The 13,747-nt window shown below is 42.7% G+C and overlaps 5 protein-coding genes across 5 annotated transcripts; 3 read left to right on the forward strand and 2 right to left on the reverse strand.

Moving 5' to 3' along the window:
- Positions 1–61: 61 nt before the first annotated feature.
- On the reverse strand, positions 62–2,239 carry PAS_chr3_1225 (uncharacterized protein; the record flags this gene model as incomplete). The annotated part of the gene is made up of 1 exon (XM_002493017.1): positions 62–2,239. One exon carries the CDS (start codon positions 2,237–2,239, stop codon positions 62–64), a length of 2,178 nt encoding a protein of 725 aa, XP_002493062.1.
- Positions 2,240–2,441: 202 nt separating this feature from the next.
- On the reverse strand, positions 2,442–4,565 carry PAS_chr3_0832 (Transketolase, similar to Tkl2p; the record flags this gene model as incomplete). Its single annotated transcript, XM_002493018.1, has 1 exon — positions 2,442–4,565. One exon carries the CDS (start codon positions 4,563–4,565, stop codon positions 2,442–2,444), a length of 2,124 nt encoding a protein of 707 aa, XP_002493063.1.
- Positions 4,566–5,664: 1,099 nt separating this feature from the next.
- PAS_chr3_0833 (Amphiphysin-like lipid raft protein) lies at positions 5,665–6,501 on the forward strand (the record flags this gene model as incomplete). The annotated part of the gene is made up of 1 exon (XM_002493019.1): positions 5,665–6,501. One exon carries the CDS (start codon positions 5,665–5,667, stop codon positions 6,499–6,501), a length of 837 nt encoding a protein of 278 aa, XP_002493064.1.
- Positions 6,502–7,053: 552 nt separating this feature from the next.
- Positions 7,054–9,177, forward strand: PAS_chr3_0834 (Transketolase, similar to Tkl2p; the record flags this gene model as incomplete). The annotated part of the gene is made up of 1 exon (XM_002493020.1): positions 7,054–9,177. The coding sequence occupies one exon, from the start codon at positions 7,054–7,056 to the stop codon at positions 9,175–9,177; it is 2,124 nt and encodes a 707-aa protein (XP_002493065.1).
- Positions 9,178–10,962: 1,785 nt separating this feature from the next.
- Positions 10,963–13,629, forward strand: PAS_chr3_0836 (Hypothetical protein; the record flags this gene model as incomplete). The annotated part of the gene is made up of 1 exon (XM_002493021.1): positions 10,963–13,629. The coding sequence occupies one exon, from the start codon at positions 10,963–10,965 to the stop codon at positions 13,627–13,629; it is 2,667 nt and encodes an 888-aa protein (XP_002493066.1).
- Positions 13,630–13,747: the final 118 nt, after the last annotated feature.

The raw sequence follows: 13,747 nt of genomic DNA on the forward strand, positions 1-13,747 counted from the left end.
ATATATAATATCATAATCATTATGTGTAACACGAATAGAAAGACCTCTGGAAGAGTCCTATTTACATACCTTGGAGATACTCTTCTCTCCACTTGGACTTTTTGTTTCGGACTACTCGTCTTACCACTTTTTTGGCATACTCATCTCCAAGTTGTTCTGCCATTATGTACACTGGTTTCACGTATGTCCATTCCCAATTAAATTGAGTCTCTGTTGAAAGAAGCAACCTGCAAGCGTCATTTAGTTCATTGCAATTGACTAAGAGTTTCAACATGTCTCTAGCAAACTCAAAATCCTGGTTGTGTTTGACGTTTCTGGGTTGCATTGAAAATTCGGGCGTTTTTCTAAACCTCCCTCTTTCCTGCCAAATCCTCTGGCCAAGTTCTATGTCTTTGTTGTTGATACAGGCCTGAAGAGCTATATGGTAGATGTCATGATTTCTGGGGTATTTGATCTGGATATTGGAGGATAACCTGATGGCCAGAGGAGTTAAACGAAGGTCTGACAGCTCGGAAGATTGCTCAGATTCTTCTTCCACTGCTACTGCATTGTCGACCTGTTCAAACACAGGTTTCAACGTCAATTCTTCAAAAGCTTTGTTAAAGTCAGCCATTGAACCTCGAGTCGCCAATATCATCAAGTAAGTTCCTACCAGTTCGGATGTGACAATATCAGGGTAATGCAGAATGATATATGACCAGATTGCCTGGACTTCTGGTAATATGTGCTTCTCTTCAAGCTCGTTCACAGGAAGGAAAGGTGTAGCTTTAGGATGGTAGCCAAAATGATTCAATGCCAATGTGCTGCGTCTCAATGCCACCACTGCATCGTTGGTTTTGGATTGCACAGTATGGTTGTCCGGATACTTGAAATATCCACGCAACAATACATTCAGAGCTATTCCATCATTCTTATTCATACTGAACGATTCAGTCATCTTGAACCTTGACTCGTGAATGGTATTGTAGATAGCTCTGGTAAGGGATAGATCTCCGTCTCTGCTAGTAAGGTACATCATCACGGTCATTAATTTTTCATTCAATGGAAACTTTCTCTTGTAGTATTCAATAATGAAATCCCATCCCCGGTTGATCAAAACTTTTCTTGAAGAACAACCTCTTGCCAAAGCAAGCAGAATGGTTTCGTCTGGTTCTGTTTCCAAATTGTCATACAGATCCAATGCTGCTTCCACATTATCATTGAGCACATGCATTAATATCATCGAACCATAAGCCGTCGTATCTGGATTAGTGGCGACAGAATTAAACTTCATGGCATCAAAGACCTCAGAAGTCTTTTTATAATCATCAATCTTCATACAGGTTTGTAAGACCATGGTATATATCTTTTTATTGGGTTCCTTATGGTATTTTAGTTTCATTTGATTCAGAAGATTATTGATCTTATCGAGCTTCTTTCCCTTGGAATATACTTTGATCAATGCTCCAAAAGTATAATCTGTTGGAGCCCAGCCATTGATGTCATAGTCTTGGAAAAGAGCCTCAACCAATGGTTCATAGTAGCTCCTTTCAGAGAAGGCAGTCATCATCAAATCTGTCAAGTACCGATCAGGACTGATCCCACTGTTAAACATCATTTCATGAATCAAAGACATATGCTGATATTTTTCCTCTTTGGGTATATTTTGAATCAGTCTGGTAACATCTACGGCAGATAGACCGTTAAACCCCTGATTTTTTTCCAAATCCAGTAAAAGTCTCCCCCATTGAATGTTTTCAGGATTACTGATGTGCTTCACCAGTGGCCCAATATGGTGTATCACCTTTTCAGGTAGCGTCAGATTCGGAGATGGAAAGGAAAACAGTTCCACCGATTTATCTGTGTTATCACTTGCATCACTGGCTCCTGGTAAACTCTTCAACGATTTGGGCTGCTCTTCTGCTTGCATGAGTTCTCCAAAGACCAGGTCTACATCGCTGTCCAAATTGTAATCATCAGTGATTATGTCAAGATCCTTTTCTATCTCTTGTGCCAAATGCCTATCCTCTTTCCTTATATATGATTTCTGTACTTTTGTTTTGAACCTTTCTAGTTCCTCTAGCCTTTGTTTCATCTCCTGCTCCTTCTGTCTTATTCTTCTCTGCTCTTCTTTCATTAGCCATGTCTTTGCGTCGGTGTTACTTGCTCTGACAGGTTTTCTCCTCGCTATCACCACATTACGAACGGGAATGACCCTTGTGACTGACACTTTGGGAGTCCCTATTCTACTTAGTCTCATATCGCATGAAACTTTTGATAAATTATTTTCTGATAGGAATTTTTCATCAGATATTATCATCGCGGCTTACGTAATAACAAAAAAAATTGATGGAGTCTATACTAGGCTAACATAAACTAAGTTATTAATTAAACAAAACAAAACGTACTAGCATTACTGTCATATATAAGGGCTCCTAACTAAAACTGTAAAGACTTCCCGTTTACAACTTGTCATGCTTTGGTTTTCCCTTCAAGTCGTGGAATTCGTAAAGGATTTGAGGACTAGCCTTGATAGAGTTGACATATTGAACCACTCTCTCACCAATCTTCTCAGGAGTGTATCCGAAGTATTTGTAGACATCCTCAACAGGAAGAGACTTACCGAAGGTGTTCATGGTGTAACCAGCAGTGGCGTATCTCTCCCATCCGTATGCGACATAGGCCTCAACAACGACAGTTGGAACTTCTCCTCTTCTAAGGACGGAACGTCTGTAAGTAATAGACTGCTCGTCAAACAATCTCTGACATGGGAATGACAGAACTCTGACCTTCCATCCCTTCTGTTGTCTTAGCAAACGAGCAGTCTTAATAGCGAATTCCAACTCGGAACCAGTTCCGATCAGTTGCACATCTGGCTTTCCTTCGCAGTCTTCAACAACGTAACCACCTCTTTTGGCTCCTTGGGCAGAAGTCTTACCTGGGTATTGGTCAACCTCGTGTCTGGACAGAGAAAGCAATGTGGAGTGTTCAAGCTCAACAGCCACTTCAAACAGAGCTGCAACTTCGGTAGCATCGGCTGGTCTCATGTAGTAGAAGTTGGGCATAGCTCTGAATAATGAAGACAAAGCAATAGGCTGGTGGGTTGGACCATCTTCACCAGCTCCAATAGAGTCGTGTGTAGCAATGTGAATCGCTTTCAACTCTTGAAGAGCAGCCATACGCAAGGCAGGTGCTGCATACAGGTAGAACATGTAGAAGGTAGAGGTAATAGGCAAGAAAGTACCCTTGTTGTATGCAGCCAAACCGTTGGCAATAGCACACATAGAGTGTTCTCTGATACCAAACTCAATATATCTACCAGAGTAGTCACCACCTAATCCACAGAAAGTCTGTAACTTAGGGTTGAAGAAGTACTTCACTCCGTCCCAGTTCAAAAGAATTGAGACAGATAAGTCACCGGAACCGGCAATAACTTGAGGAAGGTTCTTTCCAAGGGCCCTAACAATTTCTCTAGCAGAGGTTCTGGTGGCGGTTGGTTCGGTAGGCTTGTCTTGAGGAATGTAAGTTCTCCAGTTCTTTGGAAGCTCACCTCTAACACGAGAAAGGAACTCTTGTCCCTCACGAGGGTACTCTTTGACATAGCTATCAACTAACTTTTTCCAGTTCTTTACTAACTCGTCACCTTTAGCTGGTTTCTCAGCAAAGAAGTCGTATACTTCTTTAGGGAACCAGAACTTTTGGGCAGGGTTAAAACCGTACTTAGTCTTCAACTCCCGGATACCTTCCTCACCTAGAGCAGAACCGTGAGCAGCGTGGTGGTTACCGAAAGCAGAATCCTGTCCAATTTCAGTTCTAACGTTGATCAGAGTTGGTCTCTCAGTCTCAGCCTTGGCCCAATCGATAGCCTTGACAATGGTAGCGACATCTCTAGAACCGTCTACAATGTCGATAACATTCCAGTTCTGAGCTCTGAACTTTGCGGAGATGTCTTCGGTGTTGTTAACATCGACGGAACCATCACAACAAACCTGGTTGTTGTCGTAGATCACAATAAGGTTGTCCAAGGCCAAGTGACCGGCTAAGGAAATCGATTCCAAAGCAGGTCCCTCTTGCAAACAAGCATCACCAACAATAGCATAGATAGTGTTGTCAACGACAGGGAAGCCAGGTCTGTTGTAAGTAGCGGCCAGGTTCTTTGAACCAATGGCCATACCGACAGCGTTAGAGATACCTTGTCCCAGGGGACCAGTGGTAACCTCAACAGCAGGGTTCTCAATTTCAGGGTGTCCAGGAGTCAATGAGTGATAATCGGAAGAGTGGTAAGATTGAAGTTGCTTGACAGTCATCTCCTTCAAACCAGTTAAGTGCTGGAACAAGTATTGGAACAGACAGACGTGACCGTTTGACAAGACAAAACGATCTCTGTTGAAGTAGTCTGGATCATTTGGAGCGTACTTCATCTGGTACTTCCACAGAGCGATACCAATGGCGACCATACCCATGGCAGAACCAGGGTGACCACCACCATACTGTTCGACTAAGTCGAGAACGTAACAACGGAAGGTTTTGATGACCAATTCATGAATGTCATCTTGTGTCGATACTGCTTTTGGAATTCTAGCCATTTTTGATGTTTGATAGTTTGATAAGAGTGAACTTTAGTGTTTAGAGGGGTTATAATTTGTTGTAACTGGTTTTGGTCTTAAGTTAAAACGAACTTGTTATATTAAACACAACGGTCACTCAGGATACAAGAATAGGAAAGAAAAACTTTAAACTGGGGACATGTTGTCTTTATATAATTTGGCGGTTAACCCTTAATGCCCGTTTCCGTCTCTTCATGATAACAAAGCTGCCCATCTATGACTGAATGTGGAGAAGTATCGGAACAACCCTTCACTAAGGATATCTAGGCTAAACTCATTCGCGCCTTAGATTTCTCCAAGGTATCGGTTAAGTTTCCTCTTTCGTACTGGCTAACGATGGTGTTGCTCAACAAAGGGATGGAACGGCAGCTAAAGGGAGTGCATGGAATGACTTTAATTGGCTGAGAAAGTGTTCTATTTGTCCGAATTTCTTTTTTCTATTATCTGTTCGTTTGGGCGGATCTCTCCAGTGGGGGGTAAATGGAAGATTTCTGTTCATGGGGTAAGGAAGCTGAAATCCTTCGTTTCTTATAGGGGCAAGTATACTAAATCTCGGAACATTGAATGGGGTTTACTTTCATTGGCTACAGAAATTATTAAGTTTGTTATGGGGTGAAGTTACCAGTAATTTTCATTTTTTCACTTCAACTTTTGGGGTATTTCTGTGGGGTAGCATAGCTTGACAGGTAATATGATGTACTATGGGATAGGCAAGTCTTGTGTTTCAGATACCGCCAAACGTTAAATAGGACCCTCTTGGTGACTTGCTAACTTAGAAAGTCATGCCCAGGTGTTACGTAATCTTACTTGGTATGACTTTTTGAGTAACGGACTTGCTAGAGTCCTTACCAGACTTCCAGTTTAGCAAACCACAGATTGATCTGTCCTCTGGCATATCTCAAACCAATCAACACCCGTAACCCTTTCATGAAACAACTCTAGAATGCGTCTTATCAACAGGATTGCCCAAAACAGTAATTGGGGCGGTGGAATCTACATGGGAGTTCCATCGTTGTCTCGGTTTTTCTCCCTATAAGCTACTCTGGAGACGAAGTAACTAACACCCTCAAATATCATTATGTCCTGGTCAGGGTTCAAGAAAGCCGTCAATAGAGCTGGAACGCAGGTCCTTATGAAGACAAACCATCTTGATGAGAGTCTGGATGAAGAGTTTGATTTCCAGGAGAAGAACTTCCGGATTATCCAACAATTTACTCAAGAGCTCTACAATCGACTTTCAAGCTTATTGGAAAATCATCATAGTTGTCTAAAGGCTAATCTAGCCGTTGCTACCACTTTGAACTCATATTATGGAACCTCCACTACGGATGGATTTGAAGGAAAATATCTGGAGATCGTCAACAGGATAAAAGACGATGTGTTACCCAATTCAGTGGAACCGTTCAATTATACAATATTGCAACCGTTAGAGACTCTTAAACAGTACAATGAAGAGTTTGACTTGTTAATAAAAAAACGTTATAGAAAGAAATTGGACTACGATATGCTCCAATCCAAATTGTCAAAATTGACCACCGAAAAAGAACAATTGGAATTTGACAAGAGGAACAACTCACTAGATTCTCAAACGGAGCGTCACCTAGAGTCAGTTTCCAAGTCAATTACAGAAAGTTTGGAAACAGAAGAGGAGTATCTACAATTGAATTCCAAACTTAAAGTCGAGCTGTCCGAATTCATGTCGCTAAGGCTTTCTTACTTGGACCCCATTTTTGAAAGTTTCATTAAAGTTCAGTCAAAAATTTTCATGGACATTTATGACACATTAAAGAGCGGACTACCTTATGTTGATTCTCTATCCAAAGAGGATTATCAGTCCAAGATCTTGGACTCTAGAATAGATAACATTCTGTCGAAAATGGAAGCGCTGAACCTTCAAGCTTACATTGATGATTAGAGCAATGATATAAACAACAATTGAGTGACAGGTCTACTTTGTTCTCAAAAGGCCATAACCATCTGTTTGCATCTCTTATCACCACACCATCCTCCTCATCTGGCCTTCAATTGTGGGGAACAACTAGCATCCCAACACCAGACTAACTCCACCCAGATGAAACCAGTTGTCGCTTACCAGTCAATGAATGTTGAGCTAACGTTCCTTGAAACTCGAATGATCCCAGCCTTGCTGCGTATCATCCCTCCGCTATTCCGCCGCTTGCTCCAACCATGTTTCCGCCTTTTTCGAACAAGTTCAAATACCTATCTTTGGCAGGACTTTTCCTCCTGCCTTTTTTAGCCTCAGGTCTCGGTTAGCCTCTAGGCAAATTCTGGTCTTCATACCTATATCAACTTTTCATCAGATAGCCTTTGGGTTCAAAAAAGAACTAAAGCAGGATGCCTGATATATAAATCCCAGATGATCTGCTTTTGAAACTATTTTCAGTATCTTGATTCGTTTACTTACAAACAACTATTGTTGATTTTATCTGGAGAATAATCGAACAAAATGGCTAGAATTCCCAAAGCAGTTTCTTACAATGATGACATCCATGACTTGGTCATCAAAACCTTCCGTTGTTACGTTCTCGACTTAGTCGAACAGTATGGTGGTGGTCACCCTGGTTCTGCCATGGGTATGGTCGCCATTGGTATCGCTCTGTGGAAGTACCAGATGAAGTACGCTCCAAATGATCCAGACTACTTCAACAGAGATCGTTTTGTCTTGTCAAACGGTCACGTCTGTTTGTTCCAATACTTGTTCCAGCACTTAACTGGTTTGAAGGAGATGACTGTCAAGCAACTTCAATCTTACCACTCTTCCGATTATCACTCATTGACTCCTGGACACCCTGAAATTGAGAACCCTGCTGTTGAGGTTACCACTGGTCCCCTGGGACAAGGTATCTCTAACGCTGTCGGTATGGCCATTGGTTCAAAGAACCTGGCCGCTACTTACAACAGACCTGGCTTCCCTGTCGTTGACAACACTATCTATGCTATTGTTGGTGATGCTTGTTTGCAAGAGGGACCTGCTTTGGAATCGATTTCCTTAGCTGGTCACTTGGCCTTGGACAACCTTATTGTGATCTACGACAACAACCAGGTTTGTTGTGATGGTTCCGTCGATGTTAACAACACCGAAGACATTTCTGCTAAGTTTAGAGCTCAGAACTGGAATGTCATTGAAGTCGAGAATGGTTCTAGAGATGTTGCTACCCTTGTCAAGGCCATCGAATGGGCCAAGGCTGAGAATGAGAGACCAACTCTGATCAACGTTAGAACTGAAATTGGACAGGATTCTGCTTTCGGTAACCACCACGCTGCTCACGGTTCTGCTCTTGGTGAGGAAGGTATCCGGGAGTTGAAGGCCAAGTACGGTTTCGATGTCGCTAGAAAGTTCTGGTTCCCACAGGAGGTCTATGATTTCTTTGCTGAAAAACCAGCCGAGGGTGATCAACTAGTTGCTAACTGGAAGAAACTTTTGGATGAGTACGTTAAGAACTATCCTCAAGAAGGTGAGGAATTAAAGGCCCGTATTAGAGGTGAACTTCCAAAGAACTGGAAGAGTTTCATTCCACAGGACAAACCAACCGAGCCAACTGCTACCAGAACCTCTGCTAGAGAAATTGTTAGATCTCTGGGACAAAACCTTCCTCAGGTTATTGCTGGTTCTGGTGACTTGTCCGTGTCCATTCTTTTGAACTGGGGAGGAGTTAAGTACTTCTTCAACCCTAAGTTACAAACTTTCTGTGGATTGGGTGGTGACTACTCTGGTAGATATATTGAGTTTGGTATCAGAGAACACTCTATGTGTGCTATTGCCAATGGTTTGGCTGCATACAACAAGGGTACTTTCTTGCCTATTACCTCAACTTTCTACATGTTCTACCTGTATGCAGCACCTGCCTTGCGTATGGCTGCACTTCAAGAGTTGAAAGCAATTCACATTGCTACACACGACTCCATCGGAGCTGGTGAAGATGGTCCAACGCACCAGCCTATTGCTTTGTCTTCATTATTCAGAGCTATGCCCAACTTCTACTACATTAGACCAGCCGATGCTACCGAGGTTGCAGCTCTGTTTGAAGTAGCTGTTGAGCTCGAGCACTCCACCTTGTTCTCTCTGTCCAGACACGAGGTTGAGCAATACCCAGGTAAGACTTCGGCTGAGGGAGCCAAAAGAGGTGGTTACGTCGTTGAAGACTGTGAGGGTAAGCCAGACGTCCAATTAATTGGTGCTGGTTCCGAATTGGAGTTTGCCGTCAAAACTGCTCGTTTGCTAAGACAACAGAAGGGATGGAAGGTCAGAGTTCTGTCATTCCCATGTCAGAGACTGTTTGACCAACAATCCCTGGCATACAGACGTTCTGTCCTTAGAAGAGGAGAGGTTCCAACTGTCGTTGTTGAGGCCTATGTCGCATACGGATGGGAGAGATACGCCACTGCTGGTTACACCATGAACACCTTTGGTAAGTCTCTTCCTGTTGAGGATGTCTACAAATACTTCGGATACACTCCTGAGAAGATTGGTGAGAAGGTTGCTGCATACGTCAACTCTATTAAGGCTAGTCCTCAAATCCTTTACGAATTCACCGATTTGAAGGGAAAACCAAAGCACGACAAACTATAAGTAGATTTGGCCACTAACGGGTTAGTAGTTGTGTAAGTCTATTAAATTTGATTTTTGTTTATGGATGATCATCGTAGTGGCTATCTGTTTACCTGTAGGACATCCTAGGGTGGGATGGTGATGTACACCCCCTCAATCTTCAGATGCAACACTATGTGGTAGGTCATTGACATAAGGTTTAGGAAAGACCTGTTTTTTGACCAATAAATGGAACAGGAAGGAAAGGAGGAACCAGTTTACGAACCCCGTCGGACATACAAAACCAAAAAATGAGAGCATGTAGCTCCTCTTGATGGCTTTGCAGGAAACACTGCTGCACTCAGAAATGGCAACGCCCGGATATTGAAGGGACGAAGATTGTGGGGGAGAAACCTGTCACTGCAGATATGAGGAGTTTGATTTATAGGAAACATTTTTCAATGTGGGTGAATCCTCTGCGACCTACATACTATGTGCATAATACGTGCATAAAAAGACAACAAGATAAATATAGTAAAATATGGGGTAATAGAGAGGGCTCAACCGAACGTTAGTGGTAGGATTGGGGAAACAGTATTGGAGAGAGTGGAATAGATACACAGCTAGTGTTGGATTGTATAGTAGTTTCGTGTTTATAGGTCGCTGATTCTAGTACTGCGTACAGCTGAAGAGAGAAAAAAAAATCTGAAAACTGGGGTAAAGAACTCCTTAAAAATTTTTCATATGTATGATGAAAGACTGCTGCAGGAGACGTTCACACTTGAAAAATTTGATCGAAGCGAGCTACAAGTCCATATCGTGTTGGAACAGAATCTGGAGGTGTAAACACCGTCATTCCCTAATCTAAGTTTCTGTCCAGCCGTTTAGAAAGTTCCTCTTCGTCAATAAAGTTTAACTTTGAACGTGAGAGTTGAGCTAATCGGAAATACTCCCGAGAGCACACCCGAGCAGTGAAGCGGGGCATCATCAAAAGAATTAAGGGGTGCTGGGTGCGGATTGCGCGCAGTAGCTGGCATCAATGCCAAACGTAGAACTCATACATTCTCCTATCAGAATCATACGACATCGAGAGATACACCAGCCAGCACCACTTGAACACTCCCAATGAGGGTGCGGTGGTGGGGGAATAAGCAGAACTGTAGATTTGACCAATCATCGTCACGTCTTACATCACAGAACGGGGGTACAGAAAGGGAATGAACGTAGAAGTGGAGTGAGGAGAGGAGAGGAGGAAGAGCGAGCAGATTAATTAGATAAAAACCACCCCTCCAAATCTGTTATTGTGTATCAAGTTTACGATTTTTCTCCTCCTTCAATCTCGCTCGCTGGCCAATGTCTGTTATCCTCCGTCCATGGGTTCTTCCCGTTCCGCTCTATCCGATAAGAGGTTGGCTTCCGAGAAGGTTGGTAGTTGGAATGACGTACAAAATGTACAACAAAGCAGATGTTGTTTAGCGCGATCGCCCCAACCCCTCTTGTTGTTAGACAGTCTTATGCATATTTCGTAGACCCGGGACTGTACATTCGTCCGTCCTCAACCATTGGTCATTTGGTACCACTCAAAGGACTGCCCCAACCCTGATTTCCCCAAACAGCATACTAGTCATTCATCCAACATAACGGGGTTTTTTTTTGTTTCAGCCCTCCCAATATATATAATTGGGCAAGCCCTCCTGTTGGCTTCCCTCTTCTTCCCTCTGTAACTATTTCTACTCTGAGTTGCTTTATAAACATAGATTACGTCGCAGCAGACACTCACGCACCACCCCCTCTTTCCCTCCTCTCAAAGATTCTATATAACAGCCAATGAGTACCGCAGCCCCAATCAAGGAAGAAAGCCAATTTGCCCATTTGACCCTAATGAACAAGGATATACCTTCGAACGCAAAACAGGCAAAGTCGAAAGTTTCAGCGGCCCCTGCTAAGACGGGCTCCAAATCTGCTGGTGGATCTGGCAACAACAACGCTGCACCTGTGAAAAAAAGAGTCCGCACGGGCTGTTTGACCTGCCGAAAGAAGCACAAGAAATGTGACGAGAACAGAAACCCAAAATGTGACTTTTGCACTTTGAAAGGCTTGGAATGTGTCTGGCCAGAGAACAATAAGAAGAATATCTTCGTTAACAACTCCATGAAGGATTTCTTAGGCAAGAAAACGGTGGATGGAGCTGATAGTCTCAATTTGGCCGTGAATCTGCAACAACAGCAGAGTTCAAACACAATTGCCAATCAATCGCTTTCCTCAATTGGATTGGAAAGTTTTGGTTACGGCTCTGGTATCAAAAACGAGTTTAACTTCCAAGACTTGATAGGTTCAAACTCTGGCAGTTCAGATCCGACATTTTCAGTAGACGCTGACGAGGCCCAAAAACTCGACATTTCCAACAAGAACAGTCGTAAGAGACAGAAACTAGGTTTGCTGCCGGTCAGCAATGCAACTTCCCATTTGAACGGTTTCAATGGAATGTCCAATGGAAAGTCACACTCTTTCTCTTCACCGTCTGGGACTAATGACGATGAACTAAGTGGCTTGATGTTCAACTCACCAAGCTTCAACCCCCTCACAGTTAACGATTCTACCAACAACAGCAACCACAATATAGGTTTGTCTCCGATGTCATGCTTATTTTCTACAGTTCAAGAAGCATCTCAAAAAAAGCATGGAAATTCCAGTAGACACTTTTCATACCCATCTGGGCCGGAGGACCTTTGGTTCAATGAGTTCCAAAAACAGGCCCTCACAGCCAATGGAGAAAATGCTGTCCAACAGGGAGATGATGCTTCTAAGAACAACACAGCCATTCCTAAGGACCAGTCTTCGAACTCATCGATTTTCAGTTCACGTTCTAGTGCAGCTTCTAGCAACTCAGGAGACGATATTGGAAGGATGGGCCCATTCTCCAAAGGACCAGAGATTGAGTTCAACTACGATTCTTTTTTGGAATCGTTGAAGGCAGAGTCACCCTCTTCTTCAAAGTACAATCTGCCGGAAACTTTGAAAGAGTACATGACCCTTAGTTCGTCTCATCTGAATAGTCAACACTCCGACACTTTGGCAAATGGCACTAACGGTAACTATTCTAGCACCGTTTCCAACAACTTGAGCTTAAGTTTGAACTCCTTCTCTTTCTCTGACAAGTTCTCATTGAGTCCACCAACAATCACTGACGCCGAAAAGTTTTCATTGATGAGAAACTTCATTGACAACATCTCGCCATGGTTTGACACTTTTGACAATACCAAACAGTTTGGAACAAAAATTCCAGTTCTGGCCAAAAAATGTTCTTCATTGTACTATGCCATTCTGGCTATATCTTCTCGTCAAAGAGAAAGGATAAAGAAAGAGCACAATGAAAAAACATTGCAATGCTACCAATACTCACTACAACAGCTCATCCCTACTGTTCAAAGCTCAAATAATATTGAGTACATTATCACATGTATTCTCCTGAGTGTGTTCCACATCATGTCTAGTGAACCTTCAACCCAGAGGGACATCATTGTGTCATTGGCAAAATACATTCAAGCATGCAACATAAACGGATTTACATCTAATGACAAACTGGAAAAGAGTATTTTCTGGAACTATGTCAATTTGGATTTGGCTACTTGTGCAATCGGTGAAGAGTCAATGGTCATTCCTTTTAGCTACTGGGTTAAAGAGACAACTGACTACAAGACCATTCAAGATGTGAAGCCATTTTTCACCAAGAAGACTAGCACGACAACTGACGATGACTTGGACGATATGTATGCCATCTACATGCTGTACATTAGTGGTAGAATCATTAACCTGTTGAACTGCAGAGATGCGAAGCTCAATTTTGAGCCCAAGTGGGAGTTTTTGTGGAATGAACTCAATGAATGGGAATTGAACAAACCCTTGACCTTTCAAAGTATTGTTCAGTTCAAGGCCAATGACGAATCGCAGGGCGGATCAACTTTTCCAACTGTTCTATTCTCCAACTCTCGAAGCTGTTACAGTAACCAGCTGTATCATATGAGCTACATCATCTTAGTGCAGAATAAACCACGATTATACAAAATCCCCTTTACTACAGTTTCTGCTTCAATGTCATCTCCATCGGACAACAAAGCTGGGATGTCTGCTTCCAGCACACCTGCTTCAGACCACCACGCTTCTGGTGATCATTTGTCTCCAAGAAGTGTAGAGCCCTCTCTTTCGACAACGTTGAGCCCTCCGCCTAATGCAAACGGTGCAGGTAACAAGTTCCGCTCTACGCTCTGGCATGCCAAGCAGATCTGTGGGATTTCTATCAACAACAACCACAACAGCAATCTAGCAGCCAAAGTGAACTCATTGCAACCATTGTGGCACGCTGGAAAGCTAATTAGTTCCAAGTCTGAACATACACAGTTGCTGAAACTGTTGAACAACCTTGAGTGTGCAACAGGCTGGCCTATGAACTGGAAGGGCAAGGAGTTAATTGACTACTGGAATGTTGAAGAATAGAAATCACAATCACCATTACATATCCAACCAACCAAACCAAACCTTTACGACCCCTTTATGACATTATATAATCTATGTTCTTTTTTCATAAAATATCTTATATTGAGTACGAAGAATC

The sequence above is a fragment of the Komagataella phaffii genome, chromosome 3 (genome assembly GCF_000027005.1).
Source record: "Komagataella phaffii GS115 chromosome 3, complete sequence".
In the NCBI taxonomy this organism is placed as follows: domain Eukaryota; kingdom Fungi; phylum Ascomycota; class Pichiomycetes; order Pichiales; family Pichiaceae; genus Komagataella; species Komagataella phaffii.